The sequence below is a fragment of the Rana temporaria genome, chromosome 5, assembly GCF_905171775.1.
Source record: "Rana temporaria chromosome 5, aRanTem1.1, whole genome shotgun sequence".
NCBI lineage: Eukaryota > Metazoa > Chordata > Amphibia > Anura > Ranidae > Rana > Rana temporaria.
In genome coordinates, this window is record NC_053493.1 from 172,193,143 (window position 1) to 172,220,022 (window position 26,880).

Below are 26,880 nucleotides of genomic sequence, written 5' to 3' on the forward strand. Positions count from 1 at the left end.
TGCGTCATCGACGCGTCATCATCGCGGTGATGACGCGGACACGCCCCGCGTAATGTTTACGCGCGGACTTCTGTACGATGGTTAGTACAACCATCGTACAGAAGCCCTCTGGCAGGCATGTACGGTGAAAACGGTCCGACGGACCGGTTTCACCGTACATGTTTGCTCGTTAGTACCCGGCCTTAGAGCTCCGCTCTGTGTGAGAACAGCTACAGAATAACCGGAACCCGCCGGTCCCAGTCACACAAACACACCGGACACCTCATGGAATACAGAGGTACAGTTTTGGGCAAAACTATGGTGCTGGGAGGCACCGCCCCAAAAATAAAAACCCCTCCATTAAGGAACCCAAAGCGCGGGCCACAGCTAAAATGGAGCCGTAGACTTCCTCCTCAAAAGCCTTAGCGCTCTCACAGAAACACCAACCTATACATACAGACTCCCATGGCGAGTCTGACTCAGAAACAAATGACATACAGTGTATTTCACAAGATTCTCCAGCTTTATTAAGGCAGTTTGAAAAATGCTTAACAGAGCTCTGAGGCAAACCTCAGAACATATCACAAAGAGCCTCACAAAAGAGATAAGGGAGCTGGGTAGCCGCACAGAAGCACTGGAAACCAGAATGGATGAGATTGAAAATTCAGCACAGTACTACATGGCTGAACGGGAAAATCTTAAGGAAGAAATTTAACGTTACAATCTAAACTGGAAGATTTTGAGAATAGGGCCAGACGTTCAATATTCGCATCAGAGGTATACCAGAGTCAGACCTACAAGATACCATTACTGCCTTATTTCAGGATACTTTGTTTGATTAACTTCCTCTTATCGTTTACCACTTGCGGATTATAAACCTAACGTGCACCAACCGGCCCCACTCTCACAAAAGAAGTTGCCTGGATTCCCCTCCAAAATACAGATAAGACGCCATGGACTAATTAGTATATGAAGACACTTTGAAACATTACTATATTGAAATAAGTACCACCCATCTACTTTCCACCTTTTCACCTAACCTTTACTTTGAAACCTAGATGATGTCTCATTTGATTCCCTAAACTTATAGCACAATATTGAAACACCTAATCCAAATACCAGTATGATAGAGAGTATACTTGTATATTTAGGTGTACATATACAATTATACCTTTAGGTATGAATGTGAATATATATGTAAGCATACGTATGAACGTGAATGTTTTGTATATATGTTTGTCTAAATTTATGTTTTTATATACTTATCTTACTTACTTTATACTCCCCTCCCCCCCCCCCTTTTTTTTACCAAAATAATAAGACAAAGTGAAAGGTCTTATTTTATTTTATTCTATTTTTATTTTTTTTATTTATAAAAATTATCACCCAAGGTTGGTAGCCGGTCTTCTTGAAATACAAACTTATTAATGAGATTTAATAAGAAATGTACATTCTGTTCTGGTCTAATTTAACCTAATTTCTATCTGATAAGTACCATAACTGATATTTTTTTTATATTTTTTCATGTACCCCAGGATTAATAATCTAATACCAAGCGGGTTTTAATTTTGTTGACCAAAATTACCAAGACAAAATGAAAGGTCTTATTTAATTTAATTCTATTTTTATTTATAAAAGTTATCACCCAAGGTTGATAGCCGGTCTTCTCATAATACAAAGTTATTATTGAGATTCAATAAGAAATTTACATTCTGTTCTGGTCTAATTTAACCTAATTTCTATCTGATGGTTACCATAACTAATTTTTTGATGTACCCCAGGATTAATAATCTAATACCAAGCGGGTTTTACTTGTATTAGATTTACTTATTCTGCATTTTTTTTCTTCAATAATATTATTAGGGCTTTTTTTTCCTCACACAGATGTTCAGTGTGCCCCAATTTTCCCTCCTCGTTTGCCCATCCATAATATGTGGGCAAACGACGCAGGCTGCACTCTCCCTGATAATGGTCCATTCCCCCCCCATAACGGGAAAACATTACTCTTCAATATATGTTATTTTGCATTTTTTCCAACTTTATCCTTTTTATTTTCAGTTCTCTCCGCTTCTCTATACTTCTGACAGTACTGGTCCCTCCTCTTTCTCTTTCCTCTTACGGGTCCACACGAGTCGATTTATCCAGTCAAACATTACCAGACACTGGTGAGTGCTACCTTTTAGATCATATAGCATGGCCCCCTAAACATTCTTTCCCTGAATGTTCAGGTATTCAACATACCACAGAAAATAACCAAAGCATTTTGTTCCTTTCAAGCTAAGGCCCACATAATATGCCTACAGGAACTCACTTTGCAGTGAATTCTACTCCAAAGTATATGAGCCCTTTCTATCCACAAGTCTTTACAGCCTTGTCCAGCGCCAAAAGGAGAGCCTTTCACAGATCTACCCTGTTCCTAATCCAGTCAGAAATTAAAGACCCTGAGGGGCGATATCTAATACTCACTGGTCATATCATGGATAATGCAGTAACGATAGTATCATACTAGGCCCCCAACAACCAACCAACTTCATTTCGATCACACTTATTACAAGTGGTAAATGCTCATAAAATGGGCACAGTCATCATACGTGGTGACTCCAACCAAGTCCTCCTCCCATTTCTCGACAAGTTGCCCTATATTCTGATCAAAAGAGAATGTAATATTCTTGCACGTAAATTAGAAACCAATTTTAATAATGCCTTTACCTCTTTCCAAAGCAATCCTACCCCTACATCAAAAGCACAATTGGAAAAAAAAAACTGATTGGAATATGATTTATTTCTAACAGAATCAGCAGATCAAAACACACGTTTTACATGAAATCAACAAAACCTAATACCCTCCTGGCACAAACACTGAAATCCATTGACAGACAATCCAACCCAATACGACTTAAACTATCAAACACTTACACGAGTAACCCTCTTAAAATTGTTAAAAAATTCTGTAAATATTTAACATCATTGTATTCAGAATCAAAAGAATTTAATCATACCAATGCTGATAACTCTAAAATGAATCGTATTAAACTAACACACACACAAAAAATCTTGCTTGAAGAACACATAACAGCGGAAGTCTTGAAAACCATTAAAGAACTGAAAATAAACAAGAGGCATAGCCCAGATGGTTTCTCAGCCCTATACTACAGTACATTTTCTGAAACTCTTTCTCCTATATTAGTGGACACATTCAATACCCTAATAGATGGCTATTCCTTTAGATGCAAATCATTACTATCAATTATTTGCATGCTCCCCAAACCCCAATCAGATAACACATCCTGCATGAACTTCCGTCCCATCTCCCTCTTAAATCAGGACATTAAAATCTTAGCAAAAATGATAGCTACCCACCTCAACAAGATAATTGGCAAAATTATACACAACGACCAAGTTGGATTTATGCCAAAGAGGCAAGCAAGCGATAATGTACGTCAAGCTACCCTTTTGGCATATATAGCCAAAAAAAAGACGCATTCCTACATGCTTTGTGTCTTTAGACATTGGAAAAGCCTTTGATTCAGTAACCTGGCCATACTTACACTACACTCTCCAGAAATGGGTATTCGGTCCCTACTTTACTAGTTGGATATAAGCTCTCTATAACAAACCCCAAGCTTATGTAAAATACGCAGGCTATAAATCTGAATATTTTAATATAGAGAGAGGCACACGTCAGGGCTGCCCACTTTCCCCCTTACTATTTGCCCTTTTAATAGAACCCTTAGCCCAATACCTTAGACTGTGTAGCGGGGTCATCCAGTGAGAGTCTAATGACAGGCCTGAATTCCTGCTGGAACTTTATTCACGCTTGTAAATATGTAAGATACCTTTAAGAAGTTATGCATTGTGGGACTGCAAGTAGCGGGAGATATGGACTCCATTGACTCTTAGGAGAAACAGACTACACTTCCCACAATGCCCTGCGTTATCGGAACATGTGACACCTCCGCACAGACTTATGGGGGAGGTTACTTAAGGAAAGGGAAGGGCTGATCTCACTCTCTCGGGACCTGCATCTTCTCCTCTGCGGAGCTGTGGAAGACAGCACAACCGTACTGCTAGGCCTAAAGCCTGGGCCCAAATCCTCCGAGAGACCAGCCATCCACAAGGAAGCAAGACTACTGTATCCAGTAACAACGCACCCTTTTGAGAAGAACTCAGGCGGATCGGGCCTGTCGGGTGAGAGAGCACATGCTCAACCTCCAATTCTCCCTTTTTTACAGTCAACCTAGTGCCACCCTACAAGCCGGAGACACGTGTTTGGCCTCTAGCTGAAACTTAGAGGCCCGCTAACTTGATAGTTGTTATACAGAAGTGACTGACGCTAACAAGTGATCAGTTCACCAACATTGCTATTCAGGATACTTTGTTTGATTAACTTCCTCTTATCGTTTACCACTTGCGGATTATAAATCTAACGTGCACCAACCGGCCCCAACGTGGACTTTAGTCTCGAGACGTTCTTTAGCTGTTCTGCAGGACTGCCCGCTAGAGGGAGCTCGCGAGCATAGACTGCCTACATTAGTTTAACTGAATGGTACCATTCTTAGCTTAGATCTTTTCATTATTATTATTTACTGATTCCCGCAAGGGCCCTTGCAGAATCATATTGTGTCATTGCATAACAGTTGTCTACTTGTGGTTTAAACCCAGGTTTGCTTTCTCTAGTCTACATAAAGTAAACTCATTCTCTTTGGTTTAAATATATTGACGTGTGAAGTGTATTTTTCTCGTCTGGAGGGACCACCCATAAAAGCAGGTAATACTGTTGTTACATTGTCATTGTGTGTTGCATGCCTGCTATTGTGACCCCAGCCAAGCAGAGGTCACAATACACCCACCAGACTTCTGATGTGTCAAGGGAGGCTTCAAGCCAGTTAAATAGGGGTGAGCCAAGTGAAGAGAGTAGATCCCAAATCAATCAGCGGCTCCTGAGGGGGTAGCGCTAACTAGATCCAACTATCACTGGAATAGAACAAGGTGGTATCCAACATAAAATTTGCTTATTCGCAGACAATATCTTATTATTCTTATCATGCCCCCCAAGTCTCAGGCCCAAATCCAATACCCATTCTTAACAAATTTGCTACCATATCAGGATTAGAGATAAACCCCAAAAAATGTATTGCATTAAACATATTGCTTTCAACAATAGAATTAACATCAGCTAAAATAGCACTACCCTTCATATGGGCCGTAGAGTCAATCACGTTTTTAGGGATTCACCTTAAAGCCTCTTTATCAGACCTATACTCCGCTAACTACCCTAACATTCTAAAATACATCACAAAGCTAATGGATAACTGGTCCCACTTTCCTATTTCTTGGATGGGGAAAATAAATGCCGTTAAAATGACAATACTACCCAAACTGCTATACCTATTTAGAGTATTACCGATAATAGTCCCAGCCCACTACTTACGTATCATCCAGAAAAGAACATATAAATTTATATGGGGATCTTAAAAACCGCGCATACCTCTCAAAACACTATACCTACCTAAAAACTTATGAGGTCTAGGAGTACCTAATTTTGACACTTACTATAGAGCAGCTCACATAGATAGTTTAGCCAAATATCATGCCACTCAGGAAATACCTTTATGGGTATCGATAGAGGCTTGCGAATGTCACCCTTTATCGATTTCCAATATATTATGGCTTCATTCCAAAAACCACCTTGGCCTAAGTAATCCTATAACAAAACATTACCTATCCATCTGGGATAGATATAAATTTAAACACAATTTGCAATCTCCACACAACCCTCTCCTCTCCTTCCTCAAAAACCCAACCTTTTACCGGGATTGGATATATCCTTTATCTTTTAAAGCATGGTCTTCCTTGGATTTACTGAAATTTCACAATTTTGTTAACTCAATATCCTTTATCCCCCTCCCATCTCTCTGCGAAACATATGGTATCCCACAATCGGAAATGTTCTGACGATACTTACAAATTAAAAATTTCTTTACACCTAATACCACTTCAGACACGCCTCTGAACCAGTTTTGAATCTGCTTGCAAAAATGGCCCACACGCTAGAGGACTCCCTTTATTCTCAATTACTAATAAATGCTGAAACAGATAAACCTACCTACATGCAGAAATGGGAGGAGGACTTTGAATATTCCCTAAATGAGACAGAATGGTTAAAAATTTGGTCCACAATTAAATCTTCTTCCCCTATTGTAATAGCTATGGAAACCAACTAGATGGTAGTACCAGCCAAAATTGCTAAATTTACCCCTGACTATCCTGGTCATTGTTTCCGCAGCTGCACAGAAGAAGGTACATACAAACACATTTGGTGGTCCTGTCCGACAGTACAAACATTTTGGAAAGAAATATATACATATGCCTCCAAAATGTTTAACGTAATCCTAATACGACATTACTTAATCTCAAACCAGATAGTCTGACTCATGCCCAATTTAAACTTTTTATATTTTTGCTCACAGCAGCAAAACAAACTGTGGCGAGAGCTTGGAAAACTCCCTCTTTGGCATTGGCCGAGACAAAACAAAGAATGAACAATGTTATGATACACGCCAAAATGGCGGCTATTGAACAAAACCAAATTCCTAAATTCTGTAAACTATGGCAACCTTGGATAGAACATTTCATACTGACAGCATTTAATGACTCTGTTTTAATGTCATGGTAGATGATATGAAGTTATACTGATCATACAGGTCTGACTGTAACTTCTGGATCAACCCGGTGGACCCCCTCCCCATTACTTCTTCTTTACTCTTCACTTTTATTTTCTACTCTGTCTCTCCTTACACCTTATGATTTTGAAGTTCCATAGGTTACAAATATAGTATCAGTTTTGAAAGGCAATCCATTAACCCAAGTTTGTTTAGGAAATCTTTATTCAGTTACTCATAGCTATTAGAATCATTTACTCTTTGGATATCTACATCTCCCTAGGTTGAACACATAATTGTTAATTAATTGCTTTAACTTTTCACACTTCCTTATATCCTAATCAACACTATATTTGTAACCATATATGAATATTATATAATAATAATTCTGAATTGTATAATGTACAGTACTTAATTTAATGTATTTAATAAAATATGTTTGACAAGGAAAATCTTGCTCCCTACCATCGATGACGCCCACCTTGCTCAACTCAATGCCTGGATTTCAATAGATGAAATCACAGATGCAATCAAATCCCTACCTATCGGTAAAGCCCCAAGCCCCGACGGTTACACATCAGAATTTTACAAACTCTCTACAGGCACTATATCCCCCACACTAGCTTCAGTTTTCCAAAAAATACTTGATGGAAACCCCTAACTTCCCTCAGGATTCCAAGTGCACATTAAACGGATACCAAAAGAGGGAAAGATCCCATGGAACCTGGCTCCTACTGCCCAATATCCCTGCTAAACATTGACACAAAACTCATATCTAAAATAATGGTGGACAGACTGGCTTCAATTATGCCAGCCCTCATCCACACTTCGCAAGCGGGCTTTACCTAAGGACTATCTGCCAGTCCTTAGGTAAAGGACTGGCAGATAGTCCTTTATCTGCCAGTCCTCGCAGATAAGGAAGGTCCTCGCAGTTTTAGAACACACAAAAGCCAACCCGGACAAGGATAGTACCATTGTCACCCTTGATGCTGAAAAGGCCTTTGACAATGTAAATGGTGACAATGGTCCTCACATAATTTGGTTTCCCAAGCCCTTTTCTCCATCTCATCACCGCCATGTATCTCACCCCCTCTGCAAACATCATTGTAGCAGGCCTTATCTCCAAAACCATTCATCTACATAAAGGCACGTGTCAAGGGTGCCTCCTTTCGACCACTACTATTCAAGAGCTACGGATTGCTCTATTTGCAGACTACATACTAATATTTACGTCAAGTCCACAAGTAGAGATGCTCCATATCCACAAAATCTTCACGTGATTTAGGACATGTTCAGGCCTAAGAATTAACTTCACCAAAAGCAAAATACTACCCCTATTTCATACCCGCCCCCCTCCGTGGGCGACTGGCTCTATCTTTCCTGTAGCCAAAAACCATATTACCTACTTGGGAATTAAAATTGGTAAAACACCATCCTCCCTTTATCAACTCAACTATTCACCCGTCCTCGCCAAAATCATAGCTGAAATTGAAAACTGGGTAAATCTCCCGCTTCCTGAAACTCCTTTACCCCCTACAGACCATCCCTTTAATTCAAAAACACAAAGATTTACAAAGACACCAGAAAGCCATTAATTTTTTTATGGCAGGGTCGTTGCCCTTGGATTTTTACTCACAAGCTATGCCATTCTAAACATGGGCCAATCTGCCAAAAATTAGACTTTACAATCTGCCCTGTCTCCTGAGAGGGAGTTTAGACTGGCTGACACAAACCCTGAGGTACTCTAACTTTGAGTTAGAATCTCAGATGGTGAGTCCCTATGGTCTGCCAGCCCTGCTACATTGTGGGATCAGATCTCTTCCACCATCACTAAGACAAAATCTTCTAATAAGAGCCAGGAAGAAAATCTCCCCTTCTGTCACGCCATCTACCTAATCCCAAGCACCCTCTTTTCCCACAAGCGCAGCAACTTGCGGCCTTTGCTATATGGACTTCACTAATTTTGCACATTTGACATCTTCTCAGACGAACCCCTCCCCTTCCCCCAGTTAGCCCAGAGGTATAACCTACCCTCACATCACCTAATCCATACCCAACAAGCAATCAGCTTTGTGTGCAAACTATGCCTATCCAGAGATTTGCGCTTCAAGACCTCTCTTATAGACTCTCATAAATCATTGAACTCCTTAATCACGAAACTGGTGCACTCTACTGCAGCAACATTATGGAACAAAGACTTGCTCTGCTCTGAGGGAAAACACGGTATCCTAGTCGGATACAACACTACCTGCTCTTTTATAACGAACAAATTTTGGCGTGAGCAGCAATACAGGATTATGCATAGGGCATATATCCCCCACTTAAGGCAAGCTCAATATCCTGACTATCAATACTGTCCTTTATAGCCCTACTGTCCCTTATAGGTTACATAGACTCTGGTCATGCCCCCCCTCTCACATTTTTGGGACCAACTTGAGTTATTTGCTGCCACGTTTACTGGACTCCAACCTCGTAAGGATATATACTTTCTACTTTTCGTCTCTCCCAGCCAACTGAGAACGCAAACCAAAAAGTTTGTGGCCCCTTGCACATGGGTGTCACAAGTTCCTGAGTAAACATCAGTAAATTGTGATGCTCATGTGCAAGGAGCCTTATTTTCTATAATATGCAATTGCAATATAGCTACCTGGAGGCATTCTGTACACAGATGGTATACAGAAAGGTAGGAATCTTTAACAAAATGTGTTAAAATCCCTTCAATGTGCATAGATCACTCAGAGGGGAATGTTTTTTTCTTAACAAAAGTGGAGTTACTCTTTAATATTAAACATATTTTTGCAATAGGGTAAATGATCTTGATAATAGGGGCTTATCAATATGTAAGCCTAATTCCAAACTTTTTTTATTTTTTTATTATATATGTATTTTCAGAAACGTGCTATTTACATTCATGTCAGAAGCAGTATTATGTAGGCAAATATTTTGAACTATCTGTAAAAGACTGAATAGTTAAACTCCTAAACCAGTCACTCTCTGGTCATTTATGTTGTCCTCTGTTCCATTATACAAAACTTTCTCAAGTATTTATGACTTTCAATGCAATAGGGGACTATTTAACTTCATTTGAAGTAGTAAACAGTTCAGGTTTGTTAGAAAAGGAAGGTTGAGCATTCATCAGGGATTGTCTTATTAAATATAACCACACCTACCTGGGATTCATAAGCCCCAAAGAAAATGTATTCTATTTCACTAACTTGCAAAACAGTGAAAAACCCTGAGCTTTCTCACAATTAACTAATTGTATCTATACAAATGAACCAATCTTTATCATACTATCAGTGACCTGACAAGGTCTGCGGATGTTTGGAAATCCTGAATGCAATACAAAGACCAATCCTTTGAAGCCACTAATGTTTCTTAAGCCTCGTACACACAGTCGGACTTCAAACAAACTTTTCCGTGGATTTTTGTCCGAAGGGAGTTGGCACACCTATAGCATACACACGGCAGGACTTTTCTGCAAACTCTCCCAAAACTTTACCAACATCACTTGGTATTTCTGCTCTTTACCGCCACCCTTTGGTCAACTTCTGCTATTGTTAGTTGATTTTAACATTGGTTCTGGGCATGCGTGTTTGTACTTCGGACAAATGTCCAATAGATTTCTGTACACACGGTCGGACTTTGCACCATCACACTTTTGTTGCCGAAAAGTTTGTCCGTTTGCAGAGCGAACTTTTGTCCGATGGAAACCAAAGTTTGTCCGATGGATTTTTTGGAAAACTTGCTCATTTTGAAGTTTGTTGGCAAAAAGTCTGACCGTGTGTACGAGACTATAGACTCACCACAGCCCATACCTTAACTACTTGCCGTCGCCGCACCGTCATTTTACGTCCACAAGGTGGCTCTCCTAGGCGAGACCACGTAAATGGACGTCCTACCCTTTAGCCGCCACTAGGGGCGCACGCGCACCGCCGGAGGCGCGCACGCGCGCCCCCCGCTCGCCCCCGACTCCCGTGCGTGTGCCCGGCGGGCGCGATCGCCGCCGGGCACACGCGATCGCTCGGTACAGAGCGGGGAACGGGAGCTGTGTGTGTAAACACACAGCTCTCGTTCCTGTCAGCAGGGGAAATGCTGATTTTCTGTTCATACAATGTATGAACAGAAAATCAGTGTTTCCCCAAGTGAGGCCACCCCCCCCCCCACAGTAAGAACACACCCAGGCATACTTAACCCCTTCCCCGCCCCCTAGTGTTAACCCCTTCACTGCCAGTGGCATTTTTATAGTAATCTAATGCATTTTTATAGCACTGATCGCTATAAAAATGCCAATGGTCCCAAAAATGTGTCAAAAATGTCCGAAGTGTCTGCCATAATGTCGCAATACCGAAAAAAAAATCGCCGATCGCCGCCATTACTAGTAAAAAAAATATTAATAAAAATGCCATAAAAATACCCCCTATTTTGTAAACGCTATAACTTTTGCGCAAACCAATCAATAAACGCTTATTGCGATTTTTTTTACGAAAAATATGTAGAAGAATACGTATCGGCCTAAACTGAGGAAAAAAAATGTTTTTTTATATATTTTTGGGGGATATTTATTACAGCAAAAAGTAAAAAATATTCATTTTTTTCAAAATTGTCGTTCTATTTTTGTTTATAGCGCAAAAAAAAAAAAACGCAGAGGTGATCAAATACCACCAAAAGAAAGCTCTATTTGTGGGAAAAAAAGGACGCCAATTTTGTTTGGGAGCCACGTCGCACGACCGCGCAATTGTCTGTTAAAGCGACGCAGTCCCGAATCGCAAAAAGTACTCTGGTCTTTGGGCAGCAATATGGTCCGGGGGGTAAGTGGTTAAAATTACTTAAACCAGCAAAAGCTAAAAGGTTTTTTTTTTGTTTTTGACCAACCAGAGCATCTTCCCTCCCCCCACCTCAAACCTCCAAGAACAGTAAAAACAAAAAATGAACAAAATAAATGTAGCTTTGTTTTGTAAACCATTTTTCACTGTTTTGCAATGATCCATCTATGTAGAATATAGAATTTAATGTGTTTTTTTTTTTTTTTTTAATATATTACAACATTGAAATGTCTTGTCAACAAATGTCTGTGAATTAGCCTATTACAATTATGTTCAACATATGTTACTGGCATAAAAACTAAAAATCATAAATTACTAGATGTAAAATACTGCTTACCTGTATTGTTGCAATATGAACCAGTGTGTGCTGGTAGTAATGGATCTCCCTGGCTTTGGCTGAGGCTCCTTATAGGTGGCTTCTGGTAAACCCGGTCTTCATAAATGGGTTCTATATGATGTTCAGGGGATTGTAAAGCCCTTAGTTCTGGGCCCAGGTGGCTGTGCTGACTAGTATAAGATGTTCGAGATCCTGCTGAGATAAAAAGAAAATGGAAACATTTTTGATGCAGAAATAAGTAAATATAAACCTACAAAGTTTACTGCTGTCCACTGCTGTCAAGGGGGTTGCTTAAGAGAAATATGCTACAATTAGAATGCATGCTCCAGTTTTCAGCCAGATAGAAACAGGCTTTTTGCGCTTAACACTGAAGTCCCGTACACACGATCGAATAGTCCGACAACAATTGTCCGGACGTGTTTTGTCGGATAAACTGACCGTCTGTATGCTCCTTCGGACAATTGTTGTCGGAATTTCCGACAACAAATATTGGCTGTGCATGCTTTCAAATTGTCCAACAACAAATGTGTTCTGTCGGATTATCCGATCGTGTGTACACAAATCTGTCGGACTAAAATCCAAAGTACAAACACGCATGCTCCGAACCAATGCTAAACATCAGACAACAATAGCAGAAGTTGCCCAAAGGGTGGCGGTAAAGAGCTGAAAAACCATGTGGTTTGGTGTATGTTGGCTGAAAATGTTCTGCCGTCTCTATGCATAACAAGTTCACGGACACGGATTTGTCCGATGGAAGTCCGATCGTGTGTAAGAGGTTTTAGAATTTCTGATTTCTATTTGTCCAGATTTTGCTGGTTCAGTGCGGTTTGCACCCTGATGAAGGGAACCCTGAAAACTATTCGTTTTTAACAGATGCTGCAAACAATATGACATCTCTGGACCACTTATATGCCTGCAGCTTCATCCCTTATACCTTTTGCACACGTTATTCAAAGAAGTCAAACCATGGCTGTGCACATGGAGCAGCCTGCTGATCAAATACTGCATTAGCCCATATACCCATTTGGGGACACAAGAAACTAACACCCCATAAAATGTCACCCTCTACATGTGTACATGCATTGATTACTCAAAAATACTGAATGTGGTATCTAAATTTTCTACTTTAAAGTTTTTATGCCTGTGTGCATAAGCCCTTAAAGCAGTATTAACCACTTTCCCCCCAGCCTATAACAGAATGACGGCCAGGCGGTGGTTCAGTTATCCATGACGTCTTTATGGATAATAGTCGGTGCACACCCAAGGGGGCGCACAGCACGTGTCAGTGCCCACAAATGGTGCAAGTCAGTGCCCATCACTAATGCCTGCCAGTGCCTTCTTATCAGTGATGCCCATCAGTGCCATCTATCAGTGTCACTTATCAGTGCCCACCTATTCGTGTCCATTCGTTCCCAGTGCCACCTATCAGTGCCACCCACAAGTACCCATCAGTGCAGCCTTTCAGTGCCCATCAGTGCCACCTATAAGTGCCCATCAGAAGGCGAAAAACCTCCGGCAGAGCATGATCCAATTTCCTACAGAAGGTAGCAAAGGTACAGGTATGTGATGTCACGCTGAAGGGCTGCCCTTCCACAGTATATGTGCGTGGGGCGGTTCGGAAGCTATAGATATACAAAAGCGGCAGTCTTTTATTATTATAATATATATATATATATATATATATATATATATATATATATATTAAATTAAAAGACTGCTGTTTTGTTATTATTCACTTCAGCCCTGGAAGGTTTTACCACCTTTAATGGCCAGGCCATCTTGCATTAATCTTTCCTTTTTAATGCTCATAGCAGAACATTTATACATTTAAACAAACTTAAAACTTTTTCACATGGAATGATGGAAGAAAACTACATTTCCCATCAGTCCCAGCGTCCGTATAACTCCCACCCCTCTGGTGGCCTGAACCTATAACTAGGACTGTCCTTCTGTGTATCCTCCTCTTTCTTTCTGCTCATGGCAGAGATAAGTATTCTTTCATTACTCTAAATTTTGTTATTGTCATATATAACTGTTAGTGTTTAGACCTGTTATCACTAGCAGCATTGTGGATAGTGAGCACTATCTGCAGTGCACCTTATTTCATTTATTTATTTATTTATTTCATTGTATTTCTTTTACTGTATTTATTTATTTTTATTTTATATATATTTTATTTCAATATGCTTTAATTGGTTCATCAGCGGGACATTACCTCTGTTTCTGCGGGGTTTTTTGTCCCTGGACACAGTTGTTTGCTGACGCCATTGTCCCCTTCGTTTCCCTCCTCCCTGTCACAGACCAGAGTTTCGCGGGCTGTCGGCGAAGGAGGGGAATGATATCGTATGCGCGCTCTTTTTCGTACTGTCCCTCAGCGCTTCAGCCAATCACAGCTCTCGCAACGAAATCTTGCGAGATCTCGGGCTACGTCGCAGCCTGTATCCACCGCTTCCTCACCGCAACGCCAGTCTGCTGCTGGGCGGTGAGGGGAGCGGTATTCACAGGCAGGATTATTCTTTGCTATCAGCATACTATATATATACATTCATATTTTCATATTTTCGGTCTCTGAGCGGAGCACTCGATTTTAGAGTGGTCTGCTGTAATTACTCCCTAATATTTCATAGTTTTACAGTATTTTTATTGTCTCTATACTCTGTCAGTAGTTGAAATATTTAACCCCTTTGCTGCCAAGGTTAACATTACTTGTTTAACATGGCAGAAGAAGCTAATATGCCTATAAATGCCTCAACATGTTTAACCCCTGAAAGCCCGCAGCTTTTAACTGCTGCACAAATACAAGGGCTCATTAGTAGCTCCATCCAAGCAGCTCTAGCTTCTCACTCCAACCCTCCTATTACCCATCCTGAGGTAGTAAAAAAGGGCAAAGCCCTTTACAAGCGCAAACATTTGACCGCTTGTCCTGACTCCCCGGCAGGGGAAGTAGAATTTATGCTTGACGCAGGACCCCCCACGGCCTGCCGCCCCAGCCACCCGGAGGGTGAACGACCCTTGATGATCAAGGAGTTTTCCAAGAAAAGATTCAAATCTGTCCACCGGGCTAAACCGGATTCCTTTAATGAGGACTCAGAGGATAATGCTTCTGAAGGATCTCTGATCGTTGCATCAGATGATTATGACTCCGATATGGAGGAAACTGGGCAAGTGTTTACGGAACATGGGGCTAACTCAGATCTACCATCTGAAACGATTTTGGACTCCCTAGGCGAGCCATTTTTCAATCCAGAAGGCATTTCACACCCCAGATCTGGGGACTGGACACCCCTCCCACAGGTGTCCCAGTATGTGGAACACTGGATACGGAAAGGCTTGGACAGGGTGAATAGGAATAAACTAAGGGCAGAATGCCCAAGACCCGTTATTCCAAAGAAGGTGGCAGCCACACCTGAGATCGACCCGGTGCTGCTCAAGTACCTAACCAAATCTGGCAAACATGCTAAGAAGGGCATCGAACGCTCGTTTAAATCGATTCAGGACCGTATCCTGGATCTTTTAGGCCCCTTAACTAAGATCTTGAATCTCTCGGAGCAGGCAGCCTCCACTGAGGGTCCAGTAGATCTAAGTCAACTACGAGGGTGGGCACAACGTGCCATTTGCCTGTTAGGCTCAGCCAACACGGCCTGCGCCGTTGAACGTCGCAGGTCGATCCTAATGAGACTAGACCCACAACTCTCTCATTTGGCGGAGTCAGAACCGGGTCCCTCAGCAGAAGGTCTCCTCTTCGGAGAGGACCTAATGAAGAATATCAACAGGTTTGTAGGCCTGTTTAACAGCCTAGACAAGGCCCAGACCTCTTTGAAGAAATCAGGCTCGGGGTCCAAGGTTTTTGGTAGGGCCGGCAGAGGGAGAGGCCGATCTGCCGGTCGAAACAACTATTTCAGGGCCTACCCTAGAGCGGCCGCTCAGCCTTATTCGCCCATGCAGCAGCAGTATTCTGTACCAGTGGCACAACCAGAGCCATTTTTTCCTCCCAGAGGACGCCCAAGGAGAGGACGCGGTGGCAGAGGCTTCCCCAGATCACGTCCATCCACTGGTAAGTGTACCAAGGAATTATGTTTCCCATATACCGATAGGGGGCAGACTGAGACATTTTATCCACGTCTGGCACACGATTACAGCAGATGTTTGGATACTATCGGCAGTAGCAGGCTACCACATAGATTTCGCCTCTCATCCAATCATGTCGGTTCAACCGCACCCCATTCAATTTTCGGAACAAAATGTTCGTCTTATAGACGAGGAGATACAGGATCTGGTAGCAAAACAAGCCGTGATAGAAGTAGATCCTTTATCCCCCGGGTTTGTCAGCAGCCTATTCTTAGTAAAGAAGAAAGACGGAGGCTATCGACCAATTATAAATTTAAAAGAGTTAAACCAATACGTGACGTATCGTCACTTCAAAATGGAGGGGATTCATTTACTAAGAGACCTGCTCTCTCAGGGGGACTGGCTGGTCAAAATAGACCTGAAGGATGCATATCTGACGATTCCTATGCACCAGTCTTCCCAGAAATTCCTAAGGTTCCTATGGAGGGATCGTATGTGGCAGTTTACCTGCCTACCCTTCGGCCTTTCTTCGGCCCCATGGTGCTTCACCAAAATAATGAAGCCAGTGGTGGCTGCTCTACGATGCAGAGGAGTGCGTCTGATAATATACCTAGACGATCTCTTAATCATGGCCCACTCAAAATCACAGGCCGAACTACACAAAAATTGGGCGGTGTCGCTGTTGGAGGAAACAGGTTTCCTCATCAACCACAAGAAATCCGTACTGTTCCCAGCTCAGGAGATGGAAGTCTTAGGTTTCACGGTAGACACCAGACAAGCGGTCTTACGCTTACCTCAATCCAAACTGTCTCTGATTCGAAAAGAAATCAGGGCAGTTTTGCGCAAAGGGCAGATATCACTGAGAACCCTTGCACGCATAGTCGGACTATTGTCAGCCTCCATCCAGGCAATTTTTCCGGCTCCCCTACATTACCGGGCCTTACAACGCCTCAAAGCCTTACATCTGAGACAGGGTCTCGGTTATTCGGACAAAGTCTCCCTTTGTTCGGAATCAGAAAAGGAACTGCGATGGTGGCTCCAACATGCCATAGAATGGAATGGCAAGACTATTTTCAGTTCTCGACCGGATGTCATACTAGAATCCGATGCGAGCCGTCAGGGCTGGGGGGCTCGTTGCGGACAGGCCTCCATGGGAGGGACATGGTCCATGGACGAATCATCCCTTCACATCAATGCGCTATAACTCTTGGCGGCATTCTCCGCCGTCAGGAGTTTTCTCTCCCGGAAGTCCAAATGTTGCGTTCTCTTACGCATGGACAATGTGGCGGCGGTGCAATACATCAACCGCCTAGGGGGCACAAAATCCAAGATACTAGCGGACATCGCGTCCAAATTTTGGAATTTCTGTCTTTCCAGAGACATTGTACCAGTGGCGGAATACATTCCGGGGGTGTCCAACTATGTGGCAGATTGGAACTCCCGTTATTTGTCCGATGCCAGCGATTGGACATTGGACAGATCAGTTTTCCTATCGATACAGGAGCTCTGGGGTCCGTTCCACACAGACCTCTTCGCTTCCAGACTCAACCGACAACTGATCCACTTTTACAGTTGGAGGCCGGATCCGGAAGCAACAGAGGTGGACGCATTCCTCCAAGTGTGGCCGAAGGGGATACATTATGCGTTTCCCCCCTTCGCGTTGATAACCAGGCTTCTCCTACACATAATGAATCAGTATGCGACGGTGGCGTTGATCACTCTCTGGTGGCCGACGCAACCGTGGTTTCCGCTAGTTCTGGGTATGTCGGTCGACTACCCCAGACTTCTTCCACACTCAACTCACCTATTGACGAATCTGTCCAAGGGTCCGCATCCGTTACTGTTGGAAGGCAGACTGCCGCTTCCTGCTTGGTTGGTCTCGGGATGCCAGAGTCAAGTACAGATTTTTCTCAATCGGCTAGAGACCTCCTCGACTTGGCCTGGGCCCCAGGGACTAGATCGGCATATCGATCTGCCTGGGGATTATGGGTCCGTTGGTGTGATCAACGGCAGATTGATCCCATTCATGCCCCTGTCTCCTCGGTTGTAAATTTCCTTGCGGAATTTTACGAACTGGGAAGATCATACAGCTCCCTGAACGTATATAGATCAGCTATATCGGCATACCATTGTCCGGTAAATGCGGTACCTATAGGCAAACACCCTCTTGTGTGTCGCTTACTTCGCGGCGTTAAATACAAACGCCCACCTCGTCCACGATACCATTCTACGTGGGACGTATCCAGAGTGCTTCAATTGTTTTCCTCTTGGGAAGACAATGATCGGTTAACCCTGAAGAATCTATCCCTAAAGCTCACTACCCTATTATGTTTAGTTTCTATTAAACGAATATCCGATGTGAGAGCTTTAGATATCTCTAGGCGACAATTTTCGCCGGAAGGGGTCAGGTTCTCTGTGGTACGCAGGACAAAAACCAATCTACACTCGGTTTTTTACCCTTTCTTTCAAGCGCATCCGCGTCTCTGTGTGGTCCGTTGTCTGCAGACGTACGAGTCTCTCACTTCGACCCTACGTTCTCCGGATTCTCCCCAGTTGTTAATCTCGTTTGTGCAACCACACCGACCGGTGTCTTCAGCCACCTTAGCCAGATGGGTAAGGTCAGTAATGGAGATGGCGGGTATAGATGTATCCCTTTTTGGCGCACACTCCACCAGGGGTGCTATGGCCACTAAGGTGGTTATGTCAGGGGGCTCATTATCAGATCTGTTATTAGCGGCCGATTGGTCATCGGAGGCGATTTTTTGTCAATTTTACTTCAGGCCGGAGGATCATGTCTCCTTATCTGTCCTTACCTCCTAAGCCTGTTGGGTTCCCCTACACCATAATCTTAGGGGGATTCTGGATATTACGCATGTATGATAGAATTATGTTTGTATCTCAGGAGGTATGCATATGTATAGCTTTGAACTTGCAAGATATGAGCCTCCTGTCTGATATATAATTTGAGATTTTCCTAGTATGTGACGGAAAATATTAATTATATGAAGACAGGAGGCGAGTATCTTCCCTCCCTACCCACCCTATTACGGATGTTTTATTTTCTCTTGTCAGGATACTGAATTCCACTCCAGGTTCCTGTGGGCGCTTGACGAAGCGATTCCTGGGTCCCCCGTTGGGACGAAATCTTGGTTATGTTCTCCCGGTTGGAGTTTCTTGACGACATGATTGTCACCAGTTTCTGCCTGGACTGACGTCGACGTAGGTTTGACCGGCTGGTCGAAGAGTCATGGTGAAGTTTCTTCCTCGAGTTATCCTGTGTTGGGCATTCGCTTACAGAAAGAGGAGGATACACAGAAGGACAGTCCTAGTTATAGGTTCTGGCCACCAGAGGGGTGGGAGTTATACGGACGCTGGGACTGATGGGAAATGTAGTTTTCTTCCATCATTCCATGTGGAAAAGTTTTAAGTTTGTTTAAATGTATAAATGTTCTGCTATGAGCATTAAAAAGGAAAGATTAATGCAAGATACTCGCCTCCTGTCTTCATATAATTAATATTTTCCGTCACATACTAGGAAAATCTCGAATTGTGCGGTCGTGCGATGCTGTACCCAAATAAAATTATGTCCTTTTCCCCCAGAAATAGAGCTTTCTTTTGGTGGTATTTGATCACCTCTGCAGTTTTACTTTTTTGCGCTATATAAAAAAAAAGAGTGACAATTGTAAAAAAAAAAAAAAGGTCTACATCAATTTAGACCAATATGTATTCTGCTACATATTTTTGGTAAAAAAAAAAAAACACCAATAAGTGTATATTGATTGGTTTGCGCAAAGGTTATATATAGCGTCTACATATATTGGGGAGTGGCAAACAAGACTGCTGCTTATATTATTTACTTGTGATATTACACACGCCGCTGTGCCCTCTCCACCAGTTCAGGGTACCTCTGTTACCTCACTCCTAGTAACAGAATGGAGTCCTGCCGTGCACCTAGCTCAGACCTCATGTGTGCACTTGTTAAATTCTTCCTCCCTGTACCTTGTCCCCAGGCCATAGATCTCCATAATGCAATGTAGCGGATGGTTGCTACTAGTTACTAACATCCACCATATCACCCTGCTTCCAGACCTCCATATATCACTCTCAGAGACAAGGAACAGTCATTTTGCTTTGTTTTAATTTGGGGGATATAGCTTGGTTGGGGAAAGGGGATATGGGATGCCCATAGAACAGATCACTTTGCCCATATCTCACAACATTTTGAGATGGGAATGAGGGACACCGACTAACAAACATGTGTAGGCATAGGACACACCCCCTGCTACACACCCTTAAGAGGAGAATTAACCCAAAAAAATAAAAGGTTCATTACATCCACAAGGGCTTTTTTTTTAACCATTACTATTCCTTTATATTGACTTTTAAATGCAGCAATTTAGAAATCAGATGAAAGGTTTAGCACTGGGAAACACTTTTTGAAAGTCCATTACATATATACCGTAACTATATGGATCAGACCAAAATGAGGGACACATGAGGGGGAAAGAGGGACAGAGTGACATTGCTCCAAATCAGGGACAGTCCCTCAAAATCAGGGGCAGTTGGGAGCTATGACTTTGCCATCATATTTAAGAATAGTTGAATGGATTGAGCCTTGAAGAACTGATGGACTCACTTCCCCTGCATCAACTCCTGCATGCATGTCACTCCTCCTCTGCACCAACTTCTGCAGACTGTTACTCCCAGGACTCTCCTCCTGCACAAAGCTTTACTGTGAGCTATTAGGCCTCGTACAGACGAGCGGATATCCGATGAAAACGGTCCGCTTCCGGACCGTTTCCATCGGATATGTCCGCTGGCGGATTTTGATCTGATGGCTGTACACACCAGCAGATCAAAATCCCCGCGGAAAACATCCGCGGTGACGTGGCCGCGCCGTCGCCGCGACGATGACGCGGCGACGTGCGCGACCCTGGAAGGTAAATGCTTCCACGCATGCGTCGAATCACTTCGACGCATGCGAGGGATGGGGATCGGGCAGACTTATCCGGTGAGTCTGTACAGACGACCGGATAAGTCCAAAGGACAGGATTGCAGCGGATAGATTTCTTAGCATGCTAAGAAATTTTTATCCGCTGGAAATCCGTCGGCTGGATTTTTATCCGCTGGAAAATGTCCGCTCGGGCCTACACACGACCGGATCTGTCCGCTGGAACTGATCCGCGGATAAATCCCAGCGGACAGATCCGGTCGTGTGTACGGGGCCTTAGTCTTTCTGCCCCATCATCTTCACTTTACCCCAGGGATCACTCTGAGTGATTTCAGGTGCTTGCTGACTTGCTGAACTGCTAATAGGCCAGGGGCATGCAGTATCCCCTTCTTGTAGCCTAATTGTTTAGAAGCTTGATTTTGTTGGTGGACTACTGATTTCAGCTAGCCCGACATGCAAATCCCATGCCCGCAGGCCACATCGATTTAACATACAACCCCACAGTCTCTCCTCTGGCCTTGCACCCAACTCCCCTGGCATGCCTCTTCCAGATACCACTGTGCCTCACTCACCGACCTTCTCCTGTCCCGAGTCCATGGTGAAGAATTTAAACAGACATGCGTGCCTTTAGCTTCTCCAGCCCCTCTGTTCCAGGACACCTCTTCCATTAATGTCTAAACCGCTGGCAACAAAAGTGAGTACACCCCTAAGTGAAAATGTCCAACTTGGGCCCAAAGTGTCAATATTTTGTGTGGCCACCATTATTCTCTAGCACTACCCTAACCCTCTTGGGCATGGAGTTAACTAGAGATTCACCGGTTGCCACTGGAGTCCTCTTCAACTCCTCCATGACGATATCGCAGAGCTGGTGGATGTTAGAGACCTTGCACACCTTTACCTTCCATTTGGGGATGTCTCACAGATGTTTAGCAGGGTTTAGGTTTGGAGACATGCTTGGCCAGACCTTCACCTTTACCCTCATCTTCTTTAGCAAGGCAGTGGTCATCTTAGAGGTTTGTTTGGAGTCGTTATGTTGGAATACTGACCTGCGGCCCTGTTTCCGAAGGGGATCATGCTCTGCTTCAGTATGTCACAGTACATGTTGGCATTCATGCTTTCCTCAATGAACTGTAGCTCCCCAGTGCCGGAAGCACTCATGAAGCCCCAGACCATGACACTCCCACCACCACGACTGACTTCATCAAGACACACTTGTCTTTGTATGGAAAGTGATGGTGAAGCGCTGTGAACTAAAAATAGAAGGGGATCTCAATACCTAACAGGTAGGTAACCCTAAAGTGAAATACATAAATAAATAAATAGATACTAGGTGACTATTACAGGGAAAGAAAGGTGAATAAACAACATATAATGTGAACATAAAGTGACACGAATGTACCAGGCTGGATGAACCAGAGACACAGTGGTAAAGGTGCACGGATGTGAACCAAACAGTAGCTTACACAAACTAAAATAACTGTGTACAGAAACAATGTATAACAGAAATACGTGAAAAATGGTCTATTTAAAAAAGTGACATCCCAGAAGACAGTCCGGTGTGGCACGAATGTACCAGGCTGGATAAACCAGAGACACAGTAGTGAAGGTGCACGGATGTGAACCAAAATAACTGTGTACAAAAACAATGTATAACAAAAATGCGAAAAAAAGTCTATTTAAAATAGTGACGTCCCAGAAGACAGTCCAGTGTAAAAGTAGGCAAACTTCGGTGCGCACACCTCTTGTGGTACTAGATGCTCACCTCAGAGCCATAGCACGGATGGCTCAAAGTACCAAACAATGTCTCCCTAGGGGGTGCAGTCACACGGATTGAGGTTGAGATGAAGGGGGCTCCTCATCAAATATTCATACAAACATGGAAGCAAAAATCAATGGATAATAGCATAATCCTGTGGGAAACCTTGCAAATGATATATCACATATACATGCACTCACATTGAGGCTGTGGATAGTGGACCTATCTCCACGAACACCGCGTTCGTATCCGGAACTGGTATGCTGGAGGATCACTGACAGACAAAACAACTCTCACTTCCACCTTCTCTGTATCTTCCACCTCCTGTCCGTAGTATCAGCCAGTGCTCAGGGGGTACAAGATGGAAGAAAAGAGAGGAAGGCCCATGGTGCAGTATCTTGTGAAATTTATTAGAGTACAAGTAGCAGCAAAGTAAAAACTCACATTTAAAATAGGGGCAGAAGCAAAACACCTACGAGCGGTGAGCTCGTCTCATCGCCGTCGGTCTGTGTCGGCTCTGTAACTCCTATTCCCTTACGCGTATTCGTCACATCACATGACTTCTTCAGGGTATAACGCAGGGTGTAAGCAATGGGCTTAAATAGGCTGTAAAAAACGTCTAATAGACTGGATGTCCGTCGGCCATTTTGTTGTAGCTCAATGTAGTAAACCTATGTGTTGCTAGCGTTGGACAGGACGCCATGATACCTAGGTCTTAAACAGAAAAACAAACCAGGCAGCAATGTACACATAGGAAACGTATACATGGGCCACACACCAAAAAACAAGCCATAATAAGTGCATTGCATCTTATTGCAGACGAAAAAAACGATATACATGGGGGACAGTAATGACTGGTAAAAATACTATAATTAGACAGGTATAAAAGCATGGGTGAACGATACATGAGGCTGTGTATAAAGCAATTAGGTGGCTGCCAAATTGAAACCAACACACCTCTCACAGCGCTACAGCTTAGGAGACTGTTTGTAAAAAAGTATATAAATGGGACACAGAGAGGATACCAAATTTAAAAGCCAGGACACCTGGAGGTGGGTAGTCAGGCATGAATAAAAACACATAAAATATATATAAAAATATATTGTAAATATAAAAACAGCTATGTTCAATTGAACAATAGGTGTGGTATAAAATAAGTAGAGGAGCTCCAGAGCGGACATGTCTGACGACTGGGTATAAATACAGACAGATATATGACATATATATATATATAAAATATATATAAGACAACCATATGGTAGCAGGGTGGTGCCTAGATTAAAAAAACTAGAAGTAGACGCTGAAAAAACAGGACGAAAGTAAAAACCCACTGGTACGCAAGGGGGAGGGTAGGTCAATAGGACACTCTCAGAAATCACTAAGGAAGCAATTAAGGTCAAAATCTATATTAAGACCCTTTGGTGCAAAAGTATCCATACAGAAAATAAATTTAGATTCTAGCTGGCTTAGAGACCTCACCTTATGTCCACCTCTCCATGGCCTGACATAAGGTGCAATACCCCAGAATCTCAAATGTGAGGGGTCCCTGTTATGGACTGTGTCGAAATGTCGAGATACACTATGCTTGTCAAATCCATTCTGGATATTGACCACATGTTCTTTGATCCGTATCCTAAGCAACCTTTTGGTTCGGCCAATATATTGTAGGCCGCAGCTACACTCGAGCGCATAGACAGCGCCCTCAGTGTTGCAACCAATAAATTCATTAATTTCATATTCTGTTCCATTACTGTTGGATTTAAAGGACGATACCTTCCGATTAGGTTTTTTGGTACGGGTACAGGCGTAACATCTTTTGCACGGATAAAACCCTTTGCCTGTGAAAAAGGTAAATTGTTTCTTTGGTGGATCTACGACACTTTTGCCCAATTGGTCTCTAAGAGTTGGGGCTCTTTTATATATAAATTTAGGCCTCTCTGGTAGAATCTCTTTCAGTTTGGTATCCGCTTTCAAGATGTGCCAATGTCGATTAATAATTTTCTCGATTTTCTTATGGTGAATATTATAGTCCAATATCATAGGGACCAAATCTGGTTTATTATTTGGTTTCTCTTTTATCTCTAGGAGAGCACTTCTAGGTACTTTAATGACTTCTTCAATTTTCTCCTGGATAAAAGAGTCTTCATAGCCTTTCTGTTTGAATCTGTCGCCAATCATATTGGCTTGCAACCGGAAGTCTTCGGTATTTGTGCAGTTGCGCCTAAGTCTAAGAAGTTGACCTTTAGGGATGTTAAAAAGCCAGTTTTTGTGGTGGCAGCTCGTAATGGGAAGATAGCTATTGCGATCGACATTTTTGAAGAACGTTTTCGTAGCAAACTTATCTTTGATCCGAGAAATTTCTAGATCTAAAAAAGAGATCTGTTTCTCTTCAATTTGCCACGTAAGAGTAATGTTTTTAGAGTTGATATTTAGTTTCTCAAAAAACAAAGCAAGGCCACAACGATCTCCCTTCCAGATAATAAAAATGTCGTCTATGTACCTTTTGTACATAACTAAATCTTCATGTTGTTCCAAAAACACAGATTCCTCTTCCCATTTAGACATAAAAAGTCCCGCCACACTAGGGGCAAACTTAGCCCCCATGGCAACACCAGTTGTTTGCTGATAGTATTCGTGATTGTACCAGAAATGGCTATGTTTAAGACAGAAGTCCAGGCATTTGACAATGTATTTCCTCTGGATACAGGGCAAGTTGGAATGTCTACGAAGTCCCCATTTGGTGGCTTCGCATGCAAGAAAATGTGGGATGATCGTGTAAAGGGATGACACGTCTGCTGTAGCCATCAGAAGGGGCCCTATGTCATTTCTACTCTCAAGCAAGGAGAGCATGTCCTTGGTATCTTTGAGATATGCCCTAGTCTTCTGGACCGCTGGTTGAAGAAATCTATCGATATACTGACCCAGTCTAGCCGTGATGGACTCTATTCCATTCACGATGGGTCTCAGGGGGGGGGGTTCGTCCTATCTTTATGGACCTTGGGCAGTGCATAAATGATAGGGGTCCTACACGCCTCCGGTATCAAATACTTTGCCTCCTTTTTGTTTAGGACTTCTCGCTTAAGGCCCAGGTGCACTACCTGTTCTAGTTCTTTCCTCCATTTGAAAATTGGATTGCTGGGTAGTCGGTTATAGGTATTATGATCTTCTAGCATTTTCATCATGCCATCGTGGTACTGTTCGGTTGTCTGTAACACAATGCCACCCCCTTTGTCTGAAGGTCTAATGACAAGGTCCCTTCTTTTGGTCAGTTTTTTGATCCCTATTTTCATTGCCCTAGGTTCTTCTATTTTCTTGACCGTTAGGTTTTTAATTTCCTCTGTTACCATATTTTTAAACACATCTAAGTGTTTGTTGTCTTTAGATTTGGGGTTGAATGTAGATTTGTTTCTTAAATTACTGTGCACCACTGCATTTTCTTCTCTTGGCCGAGCATTGAAGGGCTTTTCGATCAGGTATTTCTTGATGTTTAATTTTCTGACGTATCTTTGCACGTTGACATACGTCTGGAATTTATCCAAATTCCTTACCGGCGCATACTTCAGGCCTTTATCAAGTACTACAAGTTCTTCATGGGATAGTGGTGCACCTGTAAGATTAAAAATCCCCTCTCCATCTATTCTCTTCGTTTGTTTTCTTTTTCCTGCTCTGCATCCTCTTTTCTTGTAGGACTTTTTCTCCTTGTTTCCTCCATTTTCCTTGGGGGAGGGTATACCCTCCCCCTGTCCAAAAAAGATTGATTGGGTCCATTTTCATATCGGTATTCAAATTCTCTTCTCCCATCTCTATCGACATCTCGTATGTCTCTCAGGGGGGCATAATGGTTATAGGTATAGATGGGGCTCCTCTCTCTTGGCCTCTGAGGAGGGGGACCCCACCCCCCTCTAGGGTCATAATATTGCCTAGGGCCAGGACTCCTAATATAGGATCCAGGTCCATAGTGTTGTTCACCTCTATAGTCTCTTGGATCATAGTAGCCTCTTGGGTATGCTGGGCTCCTGTCTTGTTGGTTGGGCTCATTATAAGGGCCTCTCATGTCTTTCTGTCCCTGGTTTTGCTTATTCCAATGGTTATGTGGTTTTTTATTTTTCCAGTGATTCGGTTTCTTCCAGTTCTTCTGAGGGGTACGTTCACTTTGTGAAGGTTTTCCCTTATTACTGTGTGGAGTATGACTACTAGATTGTCTTTGCACTCTTGCTCTATCTTCATTCTTGGATTGATCCTCTTTAGCTCTATTATCTCCTGTTTCTTTCTGAGTGGCATCAGGTCTTAGTCTTTCCTCG

At 42.7% G+C, this 26,880-nt stretch overlaps 1 protein-coding gene across 1 annotated transcript in view; it reads right to left on the reverse strand.

Moving 5' to 3' along the window:
- Positions 1 to 26,880, reverse strand: part of CTNND2 (catenin delta 2) — a 672,820-nt gene that overhangs the window by 360,389 nt on the left and 285,551 nt on the right. The window contains 1 exon segment of the mRNA XM_040353393.1: positions 11,805 to 11,999. Coding sequence (XP_040209327.1) covers positions 11,805 to 11,999 — 195 coding nt within the window.